The 27943-nt window shown below is 38.5% G+C and overlaps 1 protein-coding gene across 2 annotated transcripts in view; it reads right to left on the reverse strand.

Moving 5' to 3' along the window:
• Positions 1 to 23336: 23336 nt before the first annotated feature.
• Positions 23337 to 27943, reverse strand: part of GXYLT1 (glucoside xylosyltransferase 1) — a 34327-nt gene continuing 29720 nt past the window's right edge. For both annotated transcript variants that reach the window (XM_048926538.1, XM_048926531.1), the window contains one exon: positions 23337 to 27478. In XM_048926538.1, the coding sequence (XP_048782495.1) occupies positions 27317 to 27478 (162 nt within the window). In that variant the 3' untranslated portion in view covers positions 23337 to 27316. The remainder of the gene's footprint in view (positions 27479 to 27943) is intronic.

A 27943-nucleotide genomic window follows, 5' to 3' on the forward strand; every position in this document is an offset into this window, starting at 1 on the left:
TATTCAGTATATATTTTCTCCTGACAGTTTTATGGTACAATTAAATTTCATACTTTCTTTTCTACCAATCTGAATATGCATTAGAAAGCCAACCATCATAATTCTAAGCCAATTGGCTTGATTTGGTTGTTTAAATTCAGATATTGCTTCTTTCTGCGCATTTCAAAGAGAGGCGATGGGCTGTAACAATGTGTTTAGAATCAACACTGCATTTGGTCACCCAAGGTCTAGCTTGCAAGAGAATTGTTTCTCTAAACTCAAGTTATGTGCTTCACATGAAAAATGAAATAATGTAATTCTAAAATGCTTTATTGAAATCACAAATTGAAGAGAAACAGTAGAGCTAATGGAGGGAAGGGAGAGGGGAAGATTATGGAACTGGTAGCATATTAGTCGAAAATTATACCGATATTTAGATGGACTTAATAACTTAATAAAACTCATCTGAATGCAACAGAATAAGCATTGAGCTGATATTAACTTTTAATGCTTGTCATTTTATGTTAATTTATATTTTTAAATTGCAGTTGATTTTTTTTTTTTTTTTGTAATCACGCCGGCTAATTATACCTCAAACATGTAAATTTGACACGATGCCAACACCACATTAAAAAATAAAAATCAACTCAGTACTTGGTTATAAAGACCTATAATTCACTGAAACTAGATGCTGAGTTCCTCCAACCACACAAAGCATTACGCTTTGCCCTAGTAAAACCATTAAACTTCTCCGAGACGATTTCTTGAGTTTGCCTTACCACGGATGCAACGTTAATGCATTCCACTGTGTAACCTTCTCTTCATCATTGATTGGATCATCCTTGGACAAATCTTTCATCTAGCCTTCACATCTTCAGAGTCAGTTTTCAAACATTTCCTCATGCTAAAAGCATTATTAATAAAGAAATATTTTTCTAGCACCAAAATGGTCTCAAACTGGGATCGTGAAATTTGTTCTTAAATAGTACACAATATGCTATTCTTGTAAGTCCTAAAGGTCTGCAAATCTTCTAAAAAAAAAAATGTAAAACCAGTACCTTACATTTTATGTGTTTGATTCCCTTCAGACAATTATTTCCAAACACATATTAAACAAATGTACAATGCCTGAGCATGCCAAACTGACAGGAGTTTGTATGTTACTAGAAGATGAACACTTTCTTCTCTTAATTTACTCTCTGGAGTTAGATTTTATTTCATTTCTTTTACCATGTTTCCAGAATTGAAATCATAAATCCCTTCTGCCAACTCTGTACAAATAGTTTTTAAGTGCTCATAATTCAAACGTCTCTTAAAAAAAAAACAATAAAACAGACCAATTTTTTTAGCTTGAATGACCTTGGTCTTCATCAAACTGGGAGATACTATATGCAAAGCTCTGTGTACAGCAGAGATGCACTGGGCTGATAACCTTGTTGCGCTAGCACTATCAGTTGAAGGGATTTGTTCAGCACATATTTTTGTAATGGAATCCAAATACTCACTGAGTGTTTCTGTTGGGTGTGGCTGAGAAGACAAAATCAGATATAACAATTGAAAGGTCCTTACTTGTTCAACAGGCCATTCTTTCTCTTCTTTCCACGTTCCCTCAGGGTCAGTGCTTTACTCTTGCCATCTTTCAGGACCCACACTGTTGTGAAATGTGAAATGAAATCCGTAAGCTAACTTTCAACACAGCAAATCACTTAAGTGAAATTCCAGTTTATTTAATGGGAAAAAAAAAAAGAGAGAGAGAGAGAGAGAGAGAGAAACTGTAGCAGGAGCTTAGCATGCTTTATATTCTCTGACTTTTTAGTGCATTTAGGTAGCCAAGTTCACAGTTACATCCACAGATAATTAATAATTAGTTAATATTTATCTATAGCTTCTGGCTGAGTGAGGTTCCCTTTTCCGTTTGATATGTCCAGGCACATGTTATCAAACTGCTTCTTCTTTACATTGCAGTTTTCCATTTCCATTGTCATCCTTCTTGTTACTTTACATCAAAAAATTGATTAGATCAATTTTCTGTCATATTATCTCTATTTTAATGTTGAGGTCACAGCAATCTTACTTTGCTTTTTGTGGTGAGGAGGAGAGAAGTTTGGAAGGAGTTTGGTTTTCCTGACTGGAAGGGGTCTCATTCAAGAAATACAATCCTGTATAAATGTCTCTACTCCAGTTTGTTATCTGTTCTCAATTGTATTCATGAAATGCACATTGTACCAGTTACAGAGCACCAAGAAAAGGGTTTACTTTCTCTTGATGTAGAGCAGTAAATACAGAAGAATTCTGAAATTGCCAACATCCTTACGATTATGAACACTTCTTATCAGTGGCTCAGAACTTATTTTCTTTTATTAAAACATCTTCCATAATAGCTAGTGCATACTTACAACGCTAGTTACTTTCTTGCAATTACGTTATTCTGAAATAATTGGATTTCTGGGTTTAATTGGGCTCTAAATTAGCCAGAGCTTTCATAAAAGCTATTATGGAGATTTCTAATAGCAGCTTTTCCTGCTATTTAAGCACAGAGTATTTCAATGAGAGTGATTCACCAGTGTAAAAAGTCTTGGCTGCTGTGAACTCTAGCACAGGTTCAGATTAATTATGACAATTTAGGCACCATCCTTTTGTAATTAAACATTTGCTCAAAACATTACCCAGAGTGCTCATCTGTGTCAAGACAACTGGTTGCCACTTATTTAGAAGGATATGATTTTGTTTTCCAGCTCTCAAGAAGATCAAGAAGCTTTGGGGTGAGTGGGCTTCTGATGACTGCACTCAGAGGCAGGGTCAGCACCTGCTTGCTCCCACTACTTGTTTCACCTGCCCAAGCAGGAAGAAACTATGATGGGTGTCTTCTCAATGTCTCCTCCAACCAGATGGATCCTATGTGCTCTTCAGCACTCGCCTCTTTGTATCCAGGCTTGCATGCAAATATCCAGCTTATGGGGAAAAGAAAGAAATAAATATGCAGTCAGGTATTTCAGAGAATATCCTGAGACAGTTCCCCTTAATGCTGCAGATGGTTCAGAGTTCGGTAAGAGTAACAGATCTGAAGATCAAGGTTATTGCTGCGCTGAAGTTGCAGTGCTGCCAACAGAAAACCAGAAAAAGCACAGTCATCATACTCTGGATGCTAGGCTGTGTTTTGGGCATTATATGGACTAAGAAAAGGTGCATGGTCTTACTCTACTGCACAGCATAATTTCCAGGCCGTAGTAACTCCTCTTTTCCTTATCTCCTGGCCCCATGGGTGACAAGGGTTAAGAACAACAACTAATACACCATGAATTTCTGCCTATATAGCCAGCCATGTTTCATGTAAGCAAAGATTTATCAGTATTGGTAAATAATGCAGAGGTCATTCTGAAAGTAATGCCTCCTATTTATTTCCATAGAAACTACAACAGATACAAAGAGGACAGTAACAGTTTGATAAAGCAGATTCTCAGCTATGAAAAATTATTTTTCAATGTGTCACCACCATCAGCTAGGCACTTTCATTAGTAACGAACAAGAGCTTGCATGTCATGCACATAAAAATCTGCACCAGCAGAGATGACCCACTGTTTCACAGCTGCTATGACAGTGTCATTACTAGGAAAATGTGGACCACACAGTCCATCTTTCATTGGTCCAAACAGATGGAAGTCAGAAGGAGCCAAATCTAGACTGTACAGTGGGTCCAGTACAATCCAGACAAGATTGAGCATGTGCTCAACAATCTTCAATTTGGTTTGGGGCCTGGTGTTATTGTGTTGCAAGAGAAAAGTTATATTTTCCTCTGGCCTACTGCAAGTTTGAGCCTTCAGCTTAGTCAGTACTATGATGTAGAGGTTAATGGCTTGTTCGGATTTCAGGAAATCCAGAAGGATTATTCCTTTCCTATCCCATAATACAGTGCATATCACTTTACCCACTGAGGGCTGTGCCTTGAAATTTTTCTTCAATGAGGAATTCATGTCATCACTCCATGAATGGCTGTTTTGAATCTGGCTTGCAGTGGTAACACCACATCTTGTCATCAGTAATGATGCAGTCCAGAAAACTGTCACCTTCAGCCTCGTATTTTTCAGTAGGTCCTGACATTGAAACCAGTAATCATAATCCACTGATTGATACAGATGAGCTTATCGTGATGCTCTTCATTTCATGCTGTGACAGCGGTGTGTGGCCATCCAGAACTTGACATGTGTTTCACGCTACTGTCACCACTGCTGAAATACACCAACCACTACCTCGCTATGCTCACATCTATTGTTTGGACTCCATAAAGATTCAGTAAGTGTCAACGAATGACAGTGGGTGCCATTTTTTTCTGCATGGAGAAATTAAATTCCACACCTTTGTTTCATCCACACTTCCATGTCAGATGCCATTTTATCAGACTGCCCCTCTGCTGCTATCTGTCACACAGTAACAAAAAGTAATGGAATACAGATAGGACTGCTCAACCTCTGTTGCCATACTACCATCATCCACCTCTAATGTCATGAGCCAACTAGTAGAAGAGTGGGCATTACTTTTGGAACAGCCCTCATATATTCATCTGTGATGACTGTGAATAATGGGATGTTTAATATTCCCTAAATTTTTTAGATAACCTTGGTAGAAAGTCATTAATTATATTTATCTGTTACTTGAAAAAGAACATGATATAAAATGACAACTCAGTTTTCCTCTTTGACATTTCAAATACAACCAGGTCACATTAATCAATCAATGCAGTGCTTATCATATACACTGGTCAATTATACCCCAACTGTCAGTGACAGTTTTCTGGCTTGCAGTCTGGACGTATGTACTCTCATGACAACTACATTCACTTAACCCTTTTGTATTTTACAACCAGCGTATTGCTCGAGGTACGTCATAAATGTAGAGAAGGGGCATCAGATACTTTCCATAATCCCAATTCCATTTCTAGGTTATTTCTAAAGAACCAACTTTCAGTTGCACTGAAAAACAAAAATAAAAAATAAAAGAAATAGGATAAGCTCTCTTTTTGCGAAGAGAAAGTTGCCTGTAAAATGAAACCAGCAGTGCTACAAATATAGCATTTGCATTTGCTGATTGCAATTATGGTTCACAGTTTTAATGAAGTCATAAACTAGTTGAGCTTTCTTTGGTTTATTGCAGTGTAAGAACCTCTTCTTGGAGTCTTAGCTACATAAACCATAATTATTAATGATATCCCTCTAAAACGCATTATTAATACTGTTTGCCAGGACATTATTTATATGCTGGGTTATCTCTAAAGATGAGTCAGTATCTTCCAAATGAACTTTGACACAGTTTTAAGTAGAACTTCTCACCTTCAGACAAATCATATAAATCTTAACCTTCCTATTGTTATTAAAATTATTCCGAATGAATGATGTTGTCATAAATCTTGTGATAAAAGCATTTCTCCACTGGAAAATGCTGTTCTGCAATGGTGAAATTGCTTCTTTTTTTTTTTTTCCAACATATTTTCTCATAAGAAACAACAGAGCATTTCAGATACATTTTTGAAAGGGGATATTTCATCTTTCTTTTAAAAACAAGCAACTACTTCTAAAATATTCCCAGTGAATCACAATGTGAAGGAAGATGATGGGAGAAGCAATTCCAAAACACGTTTTTCAGAACTTTGATTATATTTTCATTTCGCACTAATGATGTCTAAAAATGCTTTTTGATGTGTTTGCTCAAAATGGGAATTGGTTTGGAATTGCAGTGTTTCCCATGAAATAGAGTAGGCAGTTTTTATGGGTTCAACCAGGCTGAGGACACCAGCACTGAACGATGGCACTTCTGCCTCCCTCAGAGGCAATAGCTCTGCAGTACTGCCCTCTGCGACTTCCCCAAAACATGAAAGAATATAAAAGCATCCTCCTGATCCATGCTAGTTTTCTCACGTGCAAAGTTCTCTTTGCTCTAACTCTTTATTGGAGGGAGCACTGAGAAGGCAATGTGTGAGTTCCCAGGCCTTCCATAGGCACCATGAGACACACTTCACATCTTCCTTCAGTAGTGCCAGCAGCAGAATATGGAAAAAAGATGAGAGCAAATTTGAATATCAAAAGTCATTCTCCAGTTTACCCATGCTTAAATCCTGTCACATTGCATTCCCAGCACTAATTAGCTACCCTGTTCCAATTTAGAAGTAATAGCATCTCAGAGGTGGTTGATTGACCCTATCAGTTGCAAACTGTTTATTCAAGACAGAAATAAGGAAAAAAATTCGAAAAAAGGTGTTGCATGCATTTAATGGTTCAGTAATTGCTGTGTGCATGGAATTATTTTTTTAACATCATATTTTTGTGTTGCTATGCTCATTGGGACGTTTAGAGGGTAATACAGTGATAATTTATGACATAATAGTCTGACGTGTGACAGTATTCCTAGTGGTGCATTTCGTGTCATATTAGCAATACAAAAATTGTAACAAGCTGATGGTGGCAGTGGGCTCCCACTGAGATATACCTTATTACAGCAGTATCCATGTCAGATTTTTCCTCTCTAATCACAGCCTTGACATTCAGTGGCTGCAGCATTTTTCCTTTAAAAGTCATAAAGGTCTTCACTCTGGATCCCAAATCATTTGGGTGACACTCCTTTTCCATCATTAAAGCCAGTTTGTGTACACCATCTCCTAAGTGCAACTACATTCCATAGATGAAGGCTGACGTACCAACACAATTTGTGTGCATGGTCTATAAGGGAAAAGTCTTTTCTTCATCAGTCTGTAGCTTGAGCCCTGGTTGGTGCTGGAGTGGGAGATAAGAGAAAATGGCAAACATTCCTAAGGCAATTTAAAGGTACATTTTTTACACTCTCACAAACATTATGTTTCCACTTCACTTCAAACATGCATGAAAATTGCCAGCTAATAAAATCTGTCCTTTTGGTGTTTATTTGTGTTTGTTTTTTTTTTGAAACAAAGGCAGGAGAAACATCGAGCAATTCTCATTTAGGTAACATGAAAACAGTGATAAGAGGCATGCTGCTGACATATTGGTCAGCTCAGATAAACAGAGTTGGTGGGAAAATGCCTTCCAATCCACAGGAAAGGAAAATAATAACAAATCTTAACACTTCCACGTTTTTCTCATCAACTATAAAACTCTCCAGTTCAGTCTCTGACATTTTGCCTCTGCCGGGAGTGCAGTCAGGCTGCCAGCCCTACTCTTGTTCCGAAGGGCACAAAGCTTCCAGTGTAAAACCCTGCTTTGATTTTAGCAGTGCTTTGGAAGAAAGCCACTGTAAGCCCATAGGAGCCAAGTGTGACTTTGATAGGTAGGCAGTGAGCAGTGATTTTGTTGTCATGGCAGGTCTGTGGGCTCTGCCTTGCAATTGCTTTCTTTTTTTTCCAAACGACATATTTAAAATGGAATCAACCTGGATCTACAAAGTTACTGATTGTACTGCTGTATTTTCTGTTAATTTTTTTATGCCATTCCTAATTTTTCCTCACATTATCATCCCCCTTCAGAGAGATTCAGCTCTTTTAGACTAAACAGAAAGGCACTGGTTGAGACAAAAGAAAAAAAATTCCCATTAACAAGTCATCACCTAATCATATTAGGATCTTTGTATCCTATTATCAGCTTTCTCATGTGATACTGTTTCTTAATGACAGGGATTTGACTAACACTGTGTGAACTCAGCTAGCATAATCTGTAAGTTACTACCAAGTGTGTATTTATAGTATAAGGTGTCACCTGCTTCCACATAACTCCAGCTCATGATTTGATAAGATGTGAATGCTGGAAGTTAATTTCCATCAAATCAATGAAGGAGGGAGGAATAGAGTTATCAGCACTTTGCATTGGATTGAAGCCGATTCGCATTGGATTTGGTGGGGCCTCAAAGGGAGTCAGACTTCTGTTCTCTGTAACCACAAAAATGTCTTTGTTGGAAGGCAAAGAAGCCACTCACTTCGCTCTCTGAGTGCTGCAATGGTACAGCTCATATATGTGATATATATATACAGTAACATTGTTCTGTATTTCAGCCAGTTTCAGTGAAGACAAGGCAGGCGGGTAGGGCCCTTTCACTTCTAGTTTAGAACACTCTTCAGTGAACCTGATGCCCGGTTCATTCCTGCCACCTCCCTCTTTCTGAAATGCCTCATTTATTTCCCCATGTTCCCTTTGCTGCTGATCCAGATTGACCTCACCTTAAGCAGAGTTGCCCGCACTGGATGTCCGTCCCCCAGTCTATGGAAATTATACACAGATGTAACATTTAATTCATTACTAATAATCCACACATGTAAAACATGTGAAAATGGAGAAGTGTCTCTCCCTTTTTTCTTACTTCTTACAGTTATTTCCTCTTGGCTCTAATTGAGGAATAAAATGCATGGCCCAGCAGGTGTATATTTAATATCTCACTTTCAGCAATCAGAAGATAAATTTCATAGATAACAACTTGAGAAAAATCTCTTCCCAAGCCAGAAATTCTAATTTGTTTCAGAGTGTTGAAGAGACAAAATTGAACTTCATTCACTCTCCTACTGATGATTTTCATATCAACTTTACCCCCACCTCAAAGGAAAGATAAAAGAATACATTTATTTTTTAAAATGAAATCTTCTATGGGAGATATTTATTGTGGATATATTTAAAAACAGTGGTATGCTGAAGAGTACATATCAAGAACTGTCACAGAACTAGAGTTTTCCATTATGTTTTCATTGTTAACCCACTCCATGATTCTCAATGAATAAAACTATCAATTATGTTAGTAAGGGCATAGATTATTTTTTTTTTCCATTTTGAATTACAAATATGGAGACTCCTATCAGAAACACCATACATAAACTCACATCACATCAGAAAAGAATTGATAGCAGCAGACTGCTCAGATGACAGCCTCACACTGGCAAGATGCCGAGCACTGAGGTCAGGGTCTGTCCTTTTAGTATGCCTTTGTACAGCATCAACCATGGGCTCAGATCAGTGCCTGATGTTCTTAGATCTACTAACACATAAAGAGCAGCACATGTTTATCAAACACAATAACCCACAGTGAAATAGGTAGTATTATAAATGACAGAAAATAAAGCTTAATTGTCAAAATAAATAAGTTACCAATTGTGCTTCTGCATCCTTAGTATCTTTGTTATAGAAATTCATATAAGGGGATAACGCAAGAACAGTAGTGTCAATGGAAGTTTTACTTAGATTTCTATGAGCTTTGCATCATGCTTTTACTTCCTAATGTGCAACATCCAATAATCCACAATACAACTCACAGAGTTATTAGTTTGAATTAGTGAAGTTCTGCTCCCTGATTGGTTTTAAGCCAATTTATATAGGCTTGTCTGTTTAAGCTGTTAATACTGTTGAAGATTACTATGGTATTACTGCAGTCTGCAATATTTCAAAGCTTACAGCAGTATTTCTCACCAAATCCTTGAAATGGATTTGACTTCTACAACACCACTTCTGGTTGTCTGAGAGCTATCACTTGTGAAACAAGCTGCTGAAAGCCTGGCCTAGCTGTATAAGTGTCAGAAAATAGCGTTCTGTTTGCCAAAAGAGCTAACACAGGAATTCAACAATTCAGCATTAAGCCACTGAATGTGTTTTTACTTCACCTACCTTGAGGTAGGTGGGTAAACATTTTGGTTAATTAAGCTGTGAAACTCCTTGCTTTTAGAGGTTCTGCTGGTTTCACTGAGTGCATTACTTACCCTCATCCTACGTTTTCTTTTGTCATTCATTCATTTATTTTAGTAAAGAATCACCCATTTGAAACAGATACTGTTTTTGCATACGTGGAAAGTATCCTTTAATAAGTCAGTGTTCTGCTCTAGCTGCACGGGGAAAATAAATTAGTGTTGTATATTAGCCCACAGAGTTTCTGCTTTCATGCTCCTAAAAATAAAATCAGTTTATGGCAAAGTAAAGCATCTCTGAAAATATGCAACTCCAATTGCTCAGCCAGTGCAGAGAAGATTATTAATAATCCTCTGTCTGCTTTTGAAAAGTTTTGCTAATGATGGGAGTCTGTGCAAGAAGAAAGGGAAGCAGAGCACCATCTGCTGTACAGCCGTGCAGACGTTTCAGAACACAGCAGGAATGAAAACTGCAGAGCAAGCCCCAAGGTTCCCGAACAGATAGGACATATGGAAGGCTGCTGTCATACAGCACTGTGAGCTGGAGATGGACACGGGCTAAAATTAGAGAGAGGTGTGAAGAGCCAAACTTCAGTTAGCCATCAAAAGCTACAGGGAGGAAATAAAACAAGACACTTTCTTTGGAGTGGTAGGCATGGCTGTGATTATTAGAACTAAAGAATCTGACTGCCTCAACCTTACAGGCAAAATCAAGCTGCTAAGGAAATGTTGCCTCTATTTTATTTCTACTAAGAGAGCCTGTAAGTCTTTCTCCACACGGGCAGTTGTACGAGAAGTTATAGGACAGGGAGTACAATATCTGTCAGTAATTGTACATTATGCCATAGTACTGATATCCCATCTTGCAGACTCACTAGCCCAGGCTGAAGCACTGTCAAGAAAAATATGCCTAGAAATTGTGTTTGGATGCCTACACCTCGGGGAAAAGGAAAATGATTCTGCTGAGATGCCACTGTAGATATCTTTGCATAATTATTTCCTCATGTTTTGTAAGGGACTGGTAGTCATTTGAAGATGAGACCCTGCTGGGGAGGATTTTGTTTGGGAAAGTTCCTCTTGTTTGTTGGGGTGTCAAAGGCTTGGGCATGCCCATCACATTCTGCAGAGGTAGAGAGAGCTGGGAAAGGGGTAGACAGGAGCCCAATAAGTCTGAGGGTAACCTGCCATCTTACAAGTCCAGCATGAGCTCCTGGCAAGGATGAGAATGATGGAAAGTGATTGGTCTCTGTCCTAGAAGTAGAAAAGAAAAAATCACTTTTCATATTAGCAGCTGTCAAAATTAAGAACGTCACCCCACCAGATAGAGAAAAGCTACTTCTGAGAACTGTAGTGTTTGAAGCCACCAACCCAAAATTCACACAAGGATCATGATGTCCCTTCCTCAGACCTGAAGAGCATGAGGGCACTCCATAAGCCTAACATCCCGAGACAGCAACATCTGCCTTTACCTGCCTCTCAGAAGAGCATCTAAGCCTCAACCACTAAGGGCTGCCCAAACAAGCATTAGTGTTGCCATCCACAGCAGATCTGAGACCAAGAACTAGTAGTGGATGTGAGGCATGAGCCTAGCAGCTGTTGCAGTCTGCTCAGTGTTTCTGCCTGCAGCAGGGGAAGGAGGCTCTCTGACTGCACAGGCTGAGCTTGCTGAGCTCTGCCACAGACCTTCAGACAGCTCTTGCTTGCAGGCAGCAGCTCAGGACCTTCAGGCTGCAAGAGCAGCAGCACAGTAATGGCACTCAAAGCGTGGGCTGGCCTGGGCAGATGCACTTTCAAAAAATGATCCACAAGAGTCCTACACATTCAGAGGGTGTAAAAAGCACTGACACCAAAAGTAGCAGATCCTTCATCAGGAGACAAATCCAGAAATAAATCATATGTGAACAGGCTATTCAAACGTGTCGGGAGTATCAGCTTTGAGCATGCAGTAGCCCATCAATCTGAGGCAGGAGAGTAGCAGAACTACAACTGCAAACCTATCTGTGAAATGTCATTTGTCCACTCACCCTGCCCAGGAAACCCATATCCAGCACATGGGGATTGATGTCAGCACTGCTGGCTGATTGAAAAAAAAAAACCTCAAAAACAACCTGCACTGAAGAAATTTGCTTAATTATTACCATTTTATTGTTGCTATTAAGAAAAACTGAATTGCCTGTGAAAAGCTGGGGAAATCCATTGCAAGCATTCTGCAGAGATGGAGAACACGAGAAACTTGATGTGCCTATCATATATGAGTTCATTTTGTTGCTGCTCTGCCTCTGTCACATCCCTGGCAGCCTTCTGCTCACTGTACTTCTCCAACCCATTCAGACTGCTTTCAGCAATCCTACCAGAGAGGCTGCTTCAACCTCTTTCTACTCTTCAGAGCAGTGGAGATGCTGGATTGCTTTCACTGAGCACTAAATCGGGTCTTTGATGGGTATGGGTAGTTTATGGCACTGGCCATCCAAGGGGAGTACATGGCGTTTCTGACTCCAGCTCTCCAAGGAAAAAGCTGTACTTTATCACTGCCTCTGTCCCTCTACAGGCCTCTGACAAGAAATACGAGTTCCTCGCATAACTCATTTTACATCAACCATCAGCAAAACAGGTAGTACTAATACAAGCCCGAGGAGACCCACAACTCATAGCTCAGTCCAGTTTACAAATCGTCTGGGTAAACCCCAGAATCAAAAGCAGTCCCAGCCTGCTTCTGAGGAGAGAAGCCTGCACTGGAGGTAGCTGCTAGCAGCAGCCCATTTTGAATGCAGCTGCTTTCACATCACTACCAATTCTTTTGAACTGTGTAGGCTACTGCTGTCTTAGAATGCTATTTACATGCTGGTTGTGGCCATGAAGGATGGGCAGCAGCAAAAAGCATGAGGAGAGCCTGGAACAACTGAAGAGTGGTAACCATAGGCATATGGTGGGGAAGAGTTGGTTGAGAGCACTGGGTGCAGACAGCCACCTCTGAAAGTCCAGGAGGAGCCCACCAAGAGCCCACCCTGAGTGTGGGTGTCAGCAGCATCCCACGGCCATCAGCAGGGATAGCTGCATCTGAAAAGAGACCAAAGGGAAGAGCAGCCCAAGAGACACAGTCCAGAGGAGACTGACAATCAAAGTGTCAGTGGATGTAGTAAAGACATCACCAGGATTTAAAAAAAAAAAAAGAAAAAAAGAAAAGCATTCATATTTCACCCTAAAACTGACAGCCACACCATAACACAGAAGCAGAATATTGCAGCACTCCTCTGTCTTTCCATCTTCATAGGGAGACTTCCCCGGGTTTCTTAATTCAGAGGAATGTGATTTCTTTTCCTGGTATTCAGCCTAAATTTGTACTAACACAAAGTGAAAGACACATGATTGTTCTACTTACTGACATGTAAACAAAGGAGCTGTTTTCTTGCTGTTGGATTCTGCATAGAAATTACTTGCCACCTTTTACAATTACCCAAGAACATCCTTTCCAAAAGAAGATAAGGGTGAAGTTACCATCTACTTGGTTAGGTTGTGGTTGGACTTGATGATCTTTAAAGCCTTTTCAAATCTGAGCAATTCTATGATTCTATGATTCTTCTTCAAAAGAAACAGTGACAAAACATTAATATCTGCGTTGGTTATTGGTCACTACTTTCTCTCAAAGCAAACCATTCAGTGGGCTAGAGACCTACTATTTCTCGTAGCAACTGAATTGCTGTTGTTTTCATTGTTCTTGGTTTGCATCACTTTGCTGGAATGGCTGATGAGCTGATATTGCACATCATTTTACTAAATGTTTTCAGAAAAACAAAACAAAACCCACCACTGTGAAAACCTTTGGTAACGAAGTGAAGACTTTAGGCAACAAAAGATTTGCTTACGTTCCTTCTATTTTACTACAAACCACAGGAATATGTTAATTTCATGAAATAAAAGAAACTAATGGTATGTAAAATTAATATGTATTTTCTTAGAAAACTCAGTTTCAGGCCAAGAAACATCACTGTAAAAGTACAGATGAAATGGAGTTCAAAGAACACAGCTCGTAGTAGTACTCTTAATATAACAAATTTAAGAAGCAAAACAAAATCCCTGGGAGAAAAATACATCTGAAGCCATTAAAGTCGCACTGTTGCGCTCTCTCTCCCCTGAGATTCTGTTGAATCTAGGACTCCTAGATTACTGTAAGCAGTAATGGTGTCTTAAAATTAAGTCTGAATGTGAAAGAAATGCAAAGCAGTTTGTGAACTCTTTCTGTTCTCAGAACCAATTACATTATTAAAGACCACCAAAACATTCCATATTTTAATTGGTGTTCAGGATTTCACCACATCCTGAAAAATAAAATGCTGTTTCCTTTTCAATTAGTGCCCAAGAGATATTTAAGAACAAAACTGTATGAAAACGGTAATAGTTACTTGAGGTTTTATTAAGAAGAGTGCCACTTCATTTCCTCTGTGCATTTCCCAAAAGGGCATAACACCTAATCTCTGCCTATGCAATGCTGTGTAAAATACACAAATAAATCCATTGATTTCCAGTCCACAGTGTGTAGGGTGAAGAGAAACAATAACTTTATGTAGAGAATATTGATTTAAAACCATTGATTCAAAGGCCCAGAGCATCCAAACATTAGTTACTTTTAAGGAAGGTACCAAAGGTGACTTTTGACTGCTTTATCATCAACAAACACAAAGCAAGCAAACCCTGTTATTAAAAGCAGCAAGACACCGAGCCAGAAGCTGTGACAAAGAGCCAGTCTGACAGATGAGAGACCCATAGAAGGAGACGTGAATGGGCATTCCAGGCAAATGAGATGTGTTGCATATTCCCAAGAAAACAAAGTAACTAACAGAAGGTGTTTTATTCTAATCTCCAAATCAGGCTTAGTTTTAACCTCTATTTACATTCACACTGTGGCAAAAATATGGCCATGCTTAAGCACCAACGCTTTTCAGCACCTCGTCCTCTTTGCACAATGTGTAATTCTCTCATAGTACAAATTGGTGGGAAGTACCACCCACAGGTTGCACAATAGGAAATAATTCTCTGAAAGAGTGGTCAGGCACTGGAAGGGGCTGTCTGGTAAGGTGGTGTAGTCACCGCTCCTGGAGGTGTTCAAGAAACACTTAGATGTTGTACTAAAGGACATGGTTTAGTGGAAAATATTGGTGGCAGGTGGGCAGTTGGACTGGATGATCTTGGAGGTCTTTTCCAGCCTTGGTGATTCTATGATTCTAAGGAACACAGAAGCACCATTCTTCAGGACAAATGGTACTCAAACAATGATTGGTAACGGCTTTATCCTGAAACCTTATCTGAGAAAAATCTAGCCACAAGTTCCCTTATAGATTTTTAAGTCAGACCTGGAATTCAGATTTCATGGTACTGGATTTTGGACTACAGAACATGGAAAATTAAAAAAAAAAAAAAAAGCAACATTTCTACACACAGACATAAAAACAAAAATGACTGCCAAAATAATTTTTTTAAGTTCCAATCATTTAGATTTGGCCTATATCCTAAATTGCTATGGTGACTCTTTCTCTGGGGACAACAGGTCCCAGCCCATGCACTAACACCCAAACTCAGATGGATTCTCATACATGTGTACCATAAGTATCTTTCTTGTTGTTCACACAGCCATCTCTTACTGTAAGTGAACAAAACTGCTCTGGACCATCTAAAATAAGTTTCCATAGTATGGAGATGCTTGAGTTTCAGGGACAAGCCTTCCCTCTGCTCATATTTAGAGGACATTTATACTTAAGTATTGATGCTTGATCAAGTGAATGTGTTGGGCTGTAAAGTGACTGGAGAGGGATGCCCTGGAGATGTCTGTTGTGACGGAAATTACAACCATGTCCCTTGTGACCACACTCTGACTGAAGCACTGGAAGGGGCCTCTGTCTATATCCACGTCAGTACTGACACTAATAAGTACCTCCAAAGGGTGAGAAAACAGAATGAAGCCATGTCTGGATATTATGGTTAGCATAAGGAGCAAGCTGTGTATATAAAGCAATGCAGTGTGCTCTTGCAGCTTGGAAAGCAAATGGCATCCTGGGCTCCATCAAAAGAGAGGTGGCCAGCAGGGACAGGGAAGTGATTGTCCCTCTCTACTCTGCCCTCATGAAGCCTCATCAGGAGTACTGTGTCCAGATCCAGAGCCCCCAGTACAAGAAAGACAGAGAACTGTTGGAGAGGGTTCAGAGGAGAGCACATGAAGATGATCTGGGGACTGGAGCACCTCCCCTATGAACACAGGCTGAGGGAGCTGAGCTTGTTCAGCCTGGAGAAAAGAAGGCTGCAGGGTGACATCATTGCAGCATTTCGGTACCTAAAGGGAGCCTACAAACAGGAGGGGAATCAACTCTTTGAAAGGGTTGATAACTGCAGGACAAGGGGAAATGGTTTGAAGTTGAGGGAGGGAAGATTTGGGTTGGATGTCAGGGGAAAGTTCTTGAGAGTGAACACCACAGAGAGAGTGGTGAGGTGCTGGAACAGGCTGCCCAGAGAGGTTGTGGATGCCCCATCCTGGAGGTGTTCAAGGCCAGGTTGGATGGGGCCTTGGGCAGCCTGGTCTAGTAATGAGGAGGTTGGGGGGTCCTGCCTGTGGCAGGGTGGTTGGAGATTCACGATCCTTGAGGTCCTTGAAGACTCAAGCCATCCTATGATGTTATGATTCCATGATACACGCAGCTTATTTTTGTGAGCGCTGAAACAGCCTTTGGGAAGATTGACTCTGGCCAGATTTACAGCTCTGAAGTCCGAGACAGGGCAAGAAGAAGATTGCAGAAGACTTTGAAAGCTACCTCAAAAACCACAACAGCAAAAAGATTGCTTTTCCTGATTGGCCATCAAATACAGAAAGAAAAGAACCTTGACAACAGGTAACAGAGCTACGTGTCCCTGGTGAACCTGTTCTATGATGAACCTGTAGAGGCTGCTGTGAGATGGTGGTAATTTATTGTGGAATTTTGACCTGATTTTGAAAAGCCCTTGGATGCTCTTGTCAGTAGATCCACCTTTAATTTTAAGGAGCTCTGTTGACCAGAAGTGTGTGATTATTAAATCGAGTAGGTACTATCTTGACTGATTTTTGTATCAACAAGAATTTTGCAGGATAAGGATGACTTGAAGTCATTCATCTCAGTGTTATCTTTTTGTTTTTCATTTAAAGTTCTTTGAGCCATTTACTCAATAAATCCCTCCAATGGCATTGACATTTACTCTCTTTCAGTCAGCTGAAAAGGAGATGCAATATTTATTTCTACAGCTTATCTGATATAGGCTTCTCTTCAGCCCCCAATAGCAAGATGGTAAGTAGGTGGGAAATAGCAAATACTGTTACTTTCAACAATGCTGAAAATTAGTGCACATCTTGAATATGACAATTTAGCAGGTTTTTTTTTCAAGCTGCTCTCTGCCAGTATTTATGAACACACACAGAGCACAAGCAAAAGGGAAGTAACTTAAGCAGTGTAGTAAAAAATTACTAACCAATTTGAAAGAGAGCAGGGCTGTATACCAACAGCTGAGGTTCAAACTTTTAATCACAAGAGCTACATAAAGGCCTTCTTTTCTAATAAAAATTACATCTGCAACCGGAAACTGACAGCCAGGATTAGAAATGATGATGAGCAGCAGTAGCCGAGGTAATCATCACTCACATACCAACAGAAAATTTCAAACTGATAACATTCTCCTAAGTGCAGTGTGCAGATACTGTAAGGAGCCACTTGGCTGAAGTTAATTTGTTTTGATTGTTCTCAGATCAGCTTAGAGTTTGTTAACAAGAATATTCACAAGAACACAGAGTAGACTTTTAAGACACATCAGCTGAGGGGGGGGGGGGGGGGGGGGGGAAGAAATTACTTTTGCACTTATATCACACACCCCATTACATTTATTCCTGGTCTCCTAAGAAAAAAGAAACATACACTATCTGGTGATTTTTCTTAGACTAACAACAGACTAATATTACTAATTAAATTATTCCAGCAATCATGGACTTATTCAAAACAGTTGGAATAACAAGTAATATACCTTAAATGGATCCAACTTTGGCTGGGATTCACCTCAGCTCACATAACAAGTCTGCAGCATGGCACTTGTTTCTGAGTGAGCTTCCTAATCTCTTGGTATTAGTAGGGAAACATAAGCATTTTTAGAGTCCAATTTATTGGATTTAGCTCAAATGTCTACCTTAGGATGAGATTAATTATGTTGCAGAAATCTGGAAATCCCTATTTTCCACATTTAGACTGTGGATCTATCCCATTTCAGGGAAGCATGATGATGTGAATCCAATTTACATCTTCAGTAAAGGATCAATAACATCCATACACACATGGAATACTTCATTACATGGCACCAAAGAATATTTGAACAGCAGTACCTGGCATATTGTAGAAAGAGCAGCCAAAAAAAAGGTCCCCTTCCACTACAAAACGTTGAGTATCAGATTAATATAACTGAAATGAGAAAAAATAAAAATAAAAATTGAGCGGTAGCTCAGTTTCACATGGTAAAACAGATATAACTATACATAACTGCAGAACACGTTGTGTAATGTAACTATACATGGACCATCAGGAGTAATCACATGCCTCCGTATTAATGTGAAGTTGCAACTTAGCAGATTGTTCAGTAAGAAAGAGTCTTCTAGCAGACCATGATGGCAATGCAGAAAAAAAACAGGAGCATGTCAAAATTCAGACTGTACTATTATCAGGATGTGGTGCTTTACAAGTTCTAACAGCTGCTGTATTAATATTCCTACCTTGCATTTAGTCTCTGCTGCTTAGGCTCTAGGATATATTTCTTCCTATTCAGCTGACCAGCTATCTCACATCTTGCAGCATTCGGTAACATCAGGCATTTGAGTTTCAGTTACTTTTTCCTCTGTTACGCCTGTGCTCCATCAGGATGTTGGAAAGTAAGCTGAGATGCAGTGTTCTGCTTCTATTGCATCTTTGTATTGACACTTGTGTGCATGCAACTGTTTCTTTTCCACAAAATTTAAGAGGCTGGGGGAAGGAGCATTCAGTTTTTGTCTCAGTTAATACCATATCACAGCCTTTTTGCACCTCATAGTATGATCCCAAAGGGAACAAAGGACTGGGGTATGTCCTGTTGTTTTCAGCAGTACATCATTCCAGTACATTGGCAGTTCCAGTTAGCTCTATGATGATTCTATAGCATTTGTGCTTATCAATATAAAATGACCAGAAATTGCTATTTTTCAAGGCAACACTTCTACCCTCCTTCACATCTACCTCCTTTCTGTGCACTGACTGTAGCAGATCCAAAATCTGTTGATTCTCTTGCAGAAAATCTCCTATACTAACTTGGTTAGTCTGCTTCTTACTCTCTGTGTGAACATACAAAGATTGGAAGCTAAAGAAGGGCTGATGAGAGTTGCAACAGACCTGGAGGTGAAAAGACTGATGATTCATCTTTGCCCAGTACTCCATTTAACAGACAAGCCTCTTAAAGAGTGGCACAAAGAAGATGCTTCCAAGTGAAGTTTCAGCTGAAAGTAACAAAAGGAAAAGTAGAACTGACTAAATGATGTAGGAGATACCTCAACAGAGAGATGGCCGTGTTAAGGACAAAGTACAAATTAAGGATACGCTGTTGGGGTTTTTTGGAATGCATGAGAAGTAATAAAAATGGCTTTATTGCTGGTGACAATGTTGCTGATAATGCAAAAACAATTATATTTTCTGTATTCAGAGATAAAATGTACTTGCATCACATGAGAATGTTGAAATTACTTTCTAGTCCCTTTTCAAGCCAAAAGAAAGTTAAGCAAACACTGACCAGCTATAAATATTTTGAAATCAACAGATCTGAGCCTTTTACAGTAAGAAAATGTAAAAGAAAACCCCGAGTAACGCTGTTGCTAGTAGTTTCAACACATCTTTACGTTCTCAGAAAAGTCTGGAAGATAAGCTAAGTAATTTTATTTCCATACAAAATGGGTAGTGATTGCATTATTTGTAGTCAGACCGTGAGACCATTCCAACATAAAAATTATTGTAAAAGTTGCAAAATAATTAACAGTAAATTGAATGGAAACTGAAAATAAGAAGTAATCAATGTGGTTTTTTGGGAAAATAAACCTGACTTTTATTCCTGGATATTCTTTTACTCCCCAGAGTTGAAGTTCTGCCATGCAGAGAAAAGACAGAAGCATCAAAATCTTTCAAGACGAACTGACCACTCCTGACAAATAAGCTTTGTCAGGAAAGCATTATCAGAGAGTTGTGGTCAGTGATGTTACAAAGGGCGAAACGCTATTAAAAGCTTTTGCTGTTGGTTTGGAATTAAATCTTAACTCAGGGCTGACCAAGTTTGCAGAAGACAACATCTTGCAAGATGATAAACTGTGATAACATCATCAGTCACACAGACAAATCTGCATTACTGTGGTGGAACGGCACCACAGCATAATTCAACAAAGACAAATACCATCACATCTAGAGACACAGACCACATCCCAGGAATGAGAAGTTAGCTAACACGAGCACTCAGTATACGAAGTCCGGAAGATTTTACCTCTATTTACCTTCACTATAATGACATTCCATATCCCATCCCATTGCCCATATTTTAAGGAGGAGTCTGGAAAATAGAAGAAGGTAGAAAAAAGAAGCACAGAATTTGAATAACACATGCTTTAGCGAGAGTTCACGCTCTCAATTTGTTTGACTCATCCAAAAGGAAGCAGGGAAGTGATTTGATTACCATGTCTAAGTGCCTCCAAGAGGGGGAACTGCAGGATATTAAGGAGCTGTTTAACCCAGGAGAGAGAAACATAAAAAAGAATCAATGGCTGGAAGCCACTGTCAGAGAAATTCAAATGAGAAGTGAGCCACATTCATGACCCTGCGAGGGATGAAACCTTGCAACAAACTGGCAAAGGAAAGCAGTTTGACTCTTCATGCCTTGAAACCAAGACTGGGTGTTTTTCTGAAAGGTGTGATTTAGCTGAACACAAGTTATGTTTCAGTCAAACAAATTACTGGGTTCAGTGCAGAGGTAATGGTAAAATTTAATGGCTTGTGATACGAGAGATCAGACTCAATGAATTAATACACACCCCCAGGCTATGCTCTACTAATCGATGTATCAGTGGTTTATGCTGCCATCCACCACTACAGCATCTGAGCATTTTCATATTAAATCAATAGTGATAGCGAAATCCCTGGTTGGACTTCAGGACGCTTGTGGAACTTTAAGAAACAAAATTAAACACGTATTTTTGAGGTTTTCTAGAGGAGGTCAGAAGTTCTGTACGTCCCCTTCTCATTACAGGCTGCATGTTGCTGCATTTCCTTTGTGCTTACATAAATTTTCAAGGTAGCGTTCTCAGTGTTTGTCAGAAACGGTCCTGCCAAATGCTTCTGTTTAAAAGATGTAGTTATGTTTGTGTCCTCAAATGCTCACAAATGTGCAGTGAAAAAACTTCAAATGATGTTTAGAATAATAGAGTCTTGATTTGCTGACACTAATAAAAAAGAAGTTTGGAAGAAGTTTTACACACTATCTATATAGATCAATGATCTCAAAAGCCTTTACATTGCAATGGGCTATTTGTAGCTGTTACATTTTATCCACAAGAGTTCTAAATAATGTGCATGCTCTATTCTGCTCTGTAATCTCTAAAATTTTGTTTGGGATTTCTGGAATCAGAAGTCCATTTTCTTTCTCTGTGTATGCACAGGAAAGACGACTGCTGTTCTCCTCTGCAGTGGAATTGCCAGGTCACAGCCTGGTTGAGCTCCAGGCGAGAAGGCGTGGATAAACCAGGGAGCTCAGCAATGCACCTGAGTGACTGGAAGGAGTGGACCCAGGGTTCATCCCTCCTCAGCCTCATTTAAGGGTTAGCAGCCAAGGGAGCCGTACCTCTCTCTCTGGATAGAGATTACTCTCCTCTTGAACCCTCATTGGAAGAGGTGAGCTAGTGTTCCTTCTTTGTCATTTTCTATTGCTGCATAGCACTTGTATCTCAGTAAAAGGCACTGCTATCACCTTCTTTAGCCCCACGCCCTCAGAGGCTATCCAGAACACACAAGAATAGGACAGAATCCATCAGCCCACTGCGCACTGGCTCCACAGCACTTCTCTTTCGTTCAGGCAGTGCTCCAAAGCCCCACAGAGCCCATCCACCTCAGGCAAGCAGAACAGCTCAGGTCAACTCACTTTAATTGTACTGGCACCACTGGTCACGCTTTCATCCTGAAACATGTCTCCAGTGAAGAGTCCCTATCCATAGAGAAAAATGAAGACAAAACAAATTTGGAAGTAGCTGATGCAACATTACAGGGAAAACTAAGCTTATCCTCATAGATACAGCCAGGGAATATACAACACTGTTCAAAAGCTGCACTGAGTCACTAACACCACCTCATGCCCAGTTCCCAAGATCCAGAAAGAAAATTATGAGAACACAGGCTGACACTAAGTCACTAAACAGGCAATGGGGGCAGGAGGCAGGCCAAGAGCAGCAAACAGGAAAGCTGATTGCTTGTGACAGGCAATAAACCCTGCAAAACGTCAAATCTCCTTACTAGAGTAATAAACCAGAGGACAAATACAGAGCGTAGCACCCTGACACTAGGTAACAAAAATAGGTTTTATTTCTTAAGTTTACATTTGTGATCCTGGCTCACCTTGAAGAACATGAACTGTGGCGTAAAAATTAAAAACAGTAAAATAAAACATAAGGGAACACTTGTAAATGACCAAATATGAGTGCAAGGAACTGCTCAGAAACTTCACTGCCTCATGCATAAGTTTTACAGTGTCCAACAGGAACGTGGAGCATCCCCTAAGCATCAGCTGCTCAGTGAGATACAGTAGGTTAGCATTAACAGGTTAAGACATCAGCTTTAAATTTTCTAGTTTCAAATCAGGAGTTAAAACTGATTATATTGCTTTCATTTACTTGGAAGCCTGAAAAAACATGACCTAAATACTCATTAACTCAACCACAAAGGTTTGCATTTCAGGATAACTTCTACATCTAATTTTACATTTAAAGCAATTCAAATGAACATTAGAAATTGATTTAATGTGAACTGCTCTAGTAAAATATGTCCACACATGACTGCAGAACATTAAGATTCATAAGATATGGACATTAAAAAGAATTGAACCTGTTGTACCCAGATTATAATTCTGTGATATTAAAAGACCTAAAATAAAAATGAGGAGAAAGTGACCTTCCATCATATGAAGGGAATAGAAAATGCATTAAGCCATTCTAATAAATTGCCCATCTCAGATGTTTTAACATTTTTATTAATACAAAGTAGTTTTTTAGAAATTACTGTTTGATGACAGAAGAGGTGAGGGAGATGCAGGCACGTTGTGTTTGTATTCCATGACCTCACAAAAGCCTACAACATAAAACGATCACAAGTGAAATGACAAACAAATCAATAAATAATCTGTGGAAAATAGCACAGAGGGAAGAAGGGGGAATTTGAGATTATTGGCACAACAGGCAGCCATGAGTCACAGAGACTTCAACGCTTTGGGAAAAAATGTGCCTGTATCTTACAAGTCTGGCACTCTTAAAACAGCACCTGGAAAAATAAAATGATATCCAGAGAGATTAGAGACACACGTAAGTTTCCTTTTGAAAATGAGTTATGACACAACATCTACGTTTTTCTGTGCACGGGAAGAAGTGCTGAAGTTGATAGCGACAGAAAGTCCAAACATCTTACGTCTGTTCCAAGATGCCTGCTAAATATATCTGTATCTTCCCTTTCCTTCGTATTTGTACTATGCTACAAAAGAATGTACTTCATACTACTAAAGAAAAAGCCACACCCTCGCATTACAGTTCTCAGCACCTTGTTTTAATACAGAAAACAACCGGACCCATTACAAGTTCTGTCCTTTCAGAAAGCAGTGAAGTGGGCAGGAAAACCCACTATGATCATCACATGAGATACCACAGCAGAGGAAGTGAACATACTATTTTTTGAAAATAAATTATCCATTTAGAATAAATAATTGGAGACAAGTGGCCCATAAATAATTTACAATATACAAGAGTATACCACCCGTGTCAAAAATATTTTATGTAGTTAGACAAATATTGTTAAAACTGCTTGATAGTTGGAAATCTTTTAATTTGAAGCAGAAAGTAGACAATGAAAAAGAACTTAAGACAACTATGGAATGGAGGTTTTAGATATGTCCATATGTTTGGAGATCCCCTTATAAGCCTAATGTTTTCCTACATGTAAGATAGAAAATGGAAGATTGATTTTATCCCTTGGTTTCACGCCATGACAAATTCCATGACAAATACCACCACACCTGTAAATGGCAGTGTATAACCAGTCTTAGTTCTACCCTGTTTTCATTGCAAACAAAGGAGCCCAATCACAGACAGGTATTTCACTACACTATCTTTGCCTCACACACTCTGTTTCTAAACAATCCAAGTAGATCCTTCCTTTCTACTTGCAGTTATTTCTCCTTCTATGCTATCTAGGTAGGAAGTTTCATTTGGGTGGAGGAAAAGAAAGAAGACTGATTTCTCAGTCATCTGTTATGGAAATATCACAGACAGAAGTGTGGCAAGTTTGTGTGGTTGGAGCATATTTAGTACAGACATAATTTTGTTATAAGTTTTAAAATGCTGATGCTTCTGTTTTCCAAACAGCACTTTGGTAGAAGTTTATATATTGAACAAATTTGGGCCCAAGTCACCAAAAGGTAATTTCATATTGCTTAAAAATCCATTTAAAATCAGAAAATGGAAAAACATAAATTTTCCTGTACATCTCTTTTCTTAATCTTCCTAAATCTAAAGCAAAACCTTAACAACAACAATTTACAAGGGCTGGGTATTGAAGTCACCTTCCATCTGAGTTTTGGCAAAACTGCAAGCAACTCAAAAGATTTTTGTAAGGCTCATCAGCCTCATTAGTAGGCACAGGTACAAGGCTCCATCTATAAGGACATCTTAGTGCCATCTATACTATTACGTGTCTTTCACAGTACCTACAAAAAAAAGACAGTTTCATACAAATGAGAACAAACCTTCAAATAAAATTATTCTCCCATGAGTCTGTGATCTCTTTAAAAAGAAATAACGGTACCATAATGAAAAGAGAAATCAAGTATGACCAAATTATCTCAATTTAACCCAAACATGCATGCTTACATTTTTTCTACGAAAGTATTAATTGTAAATACTTTCTCTAGTAAAACAGGAAGAACAGCATTTCTGAAGTTCTATAATTTGACTGCCCCTATTTTACTGTTTATTTACTATGTCTGCAGAAAAAAACAGTGTTTCTAAAACTAGACAGCTATAAAGACTTACAGGCTGGATACAGGTTTCTACATTTAAGGTGTATATAACCTTACGAAGCAAGTACTGAAATGCTTCAGAATATAACTGGTTTCTGCCATAGTAATTAATTTTCCAGTCCCCTTAACTACCTCTAAAGGTTTTACAATGCAGGTCATCTTCTGAAACTTAAGAAATAGTTGTGATAGAATTGAAATAAAAGTGAAAAACAGCAAGTACTCTGGAGAGTTACTTAATGTAAGCTACTCAGCACTTCTGGTCTTTTTTGATGTTTTCTAGAGTGCTCACTTGTTATTTGGAAACAGAGTTGAGGGTGAGAGGCTTGAAAATTTATATTCTAAACATTTAAAGAGGACTATGGCATAACACAGTATATTCTGGTGTTTATAATATGCTAGATGAATGCTTCTTGAAATAAGCAAATAAGAATTTTTATTCTACAATTAGTTTCATTATTAACCTTTTGATTCTAATCCAACAAACTGAAATGTAATTGGAAGGGTTGCTGATAATGCTCACATTATGTTTATTTTCCAAAATGGTTCACTGGGTTTCAAATAGTGCCCTTGCATGCATACACCATATTCCACACAGTAATTTTCTCAAGACAAGCAGAAAAGAAACAAACCAAGTGAAAGAATTTGTAAATATAGATGGTATAAGTAAAAAAAAAAAACAACCACCCTGATGACAAATTGATATAAAATTTGTATTTATGTAAAAAAAATAATGTATTGCATACTGTTATATCAGTCAGTAACAGTATTCACCTTCACAGAGATTTCTAGATTCTCAGTCTTCAAAAGGTTACACATAACAAGGGAAACAAACAAATTACACGTGAGGCAGACTTTCTATTTGGCATTCCACAGATTTACACCCTGAGCCAGCAGGGAGACAGGTGCAGAACACAAACTCTGCTTACAATCGAGTGCGCTTCTGTACTGCTGAAGCTTATGTGGATCTGCGATTCCAAACCAGTCTGCCTTTGTCAAAGAAAGAGCCACAAACATTAAGCTTCTAAAATGGAGTCAGAATGAAGGCGCAAGTCAGCAAGTAGATCCTCCAAGGTTCATCACACAGGAGCTTTTCTGGAATCTGAGAAAATCACTTCATAAAGGCTTCATCTCAGGTTATGAGTTCAATTCAAGTACACTTACAAATACATTTAATACCATGCATGTTTAAATAGTATTTTACCATAACATTAGAAGTCAATCATCTTTTCCTATGCTTTTTTCTTTTAACATTTGCCTTACATAAACTTTTTTTTTTTTCCCATCAAGATACCTACAGAAAGCTTAATCCTTAACTGTTGTAAATCACTAACACCCTATTCAATATTCATATAATCATGCAGTCAAGGGTCTGGCCCAAAACTATTTTAAATCCATGTTATTTGAAAACAAAACAAAACAAAACATGGTAATAGGATATATTCTCTAAAGAAAACATCTAATATACAGTCTGATGAAACATCAGAACTTTTACCACAGCCCTTCAATTTTAGGTACTAAATACTCCATAATGATCATCATGTAATGATTCTTAGTAAGAAAACACAGAGCCAGCTATCCACCATCCACCTTTTTTTTTTTCTACTTCCAAAACATCCTATAAAGCTGCAAAACATTTTTTTTTAAAAGTATTCTATGAAAAATATCTTCATATTGTTGCAAAAATACAGAACCTCTCAATTCAACTATATCATCTAGACAAGAGGGCTCAACAATATTGAAACAAATTCTCAGTATCTACAGACAGAAAACTAGTATCTCATACTAGCTATTCATTTATAAGAAAACTGTATTCATAGTGTGCAGTTTACATCAAAGATAAACACAGCAAGATTGTCAAAACAGTAACCCAACATGTATAAGAGATGAATATATAAAGGCACATACAGATTGTCAATGACTGTATTGTATTTCTTTGAAAACAGAGTATTTTCTGCACTTGTAAACAACTTTGTGATCACACCTTTAAAGTGAGGTTAGTGCTGCTGACTCAGTTATTGCTACATTCACAGTTTAAATGAATTTTAGACAATGAGGTACACTTCCAAATAGAGCCATTTTCATTTCTCCCTTGTTTGTTTCATCATCAGAGATAATTGAATTATGTAGACTAAACCCACTGACCATAGAAATCAATAGCATCTAAATCATCAGAACCAACAGTAGCAGTGATTAACCTTCAAAAGAGAAAAAGGTCACCCTTGCAGGAAAAAGGAGTTCCTGTTCTTCATTATGTGAATATTTTCTTCATTTTTATGTACGCTAGTAAACTTTTATCTGGGCACATTAAGAGCCAATTCAAGGCGTACTGTTGCACTTTCTGACCAGTACATTAACTCAGTCTCTTGATTTAAGAGCTTGCAGTTTTAATCAACTTCCCTTTGATCTTCTGATAGACAAGTCTTTTATGCTTTTTTTCAGCTGCTTTATGAACACTTCGTACACTCTCCCACAGTACGTATGCACTGTTTTCTGTAGTTCCAGTTCTAGGGGCTGCAACAGTGAACGAACCAGATCATCTCCAAATGAATACTGTAAAGAGCATAAGAAAAGATTTAATGTCAGTAATACAAGATTGACATACAATATTACTCAGAGTTACTAAAGAATTTTATAGAAATGGCTTTGAGCATCATATTTGGTTTTATACACTAGTGAATGGTTTCAAGAAAATAATCACTGAACTACACAATATACTCAAACACTTTCAACAGTATGCCAAACAGGTGAATTTTTGCTTGTTTTTAAATAAGCAGATGAATATACCCCAAAGAAGCATGTGGGAAATTTAAAGTTACATTTTTTAATGAAAAAATTACCAATTTTAAATGGTTTCTGGTTATTTCTTTCTTGACCAGTAACTTTCCTGAATGAAATACAACTTTTAAGGAATACAACTCTTTTCCATCTGTACAATAAAATAACAGCATGAGGAGTAAGTAGGACTACTGAAAGCAGAAAGCTTCATTAAACTGAATGATGGTCAAGCACATACTG

The sequence above is a fragment of the Lagopus muta genome, chromosome 1 (assembly GCF_023343835.1).
Source record: "Lagopus muta isolate bLagMut1 chromosome 1, bLagMut1 primary, whole genome shotgun sequence".
NCBI lineage: Eukaryota > Metazoa > Chordata > Aves > Galliformes > Phasianidae > Lagopus > Lagopus muta.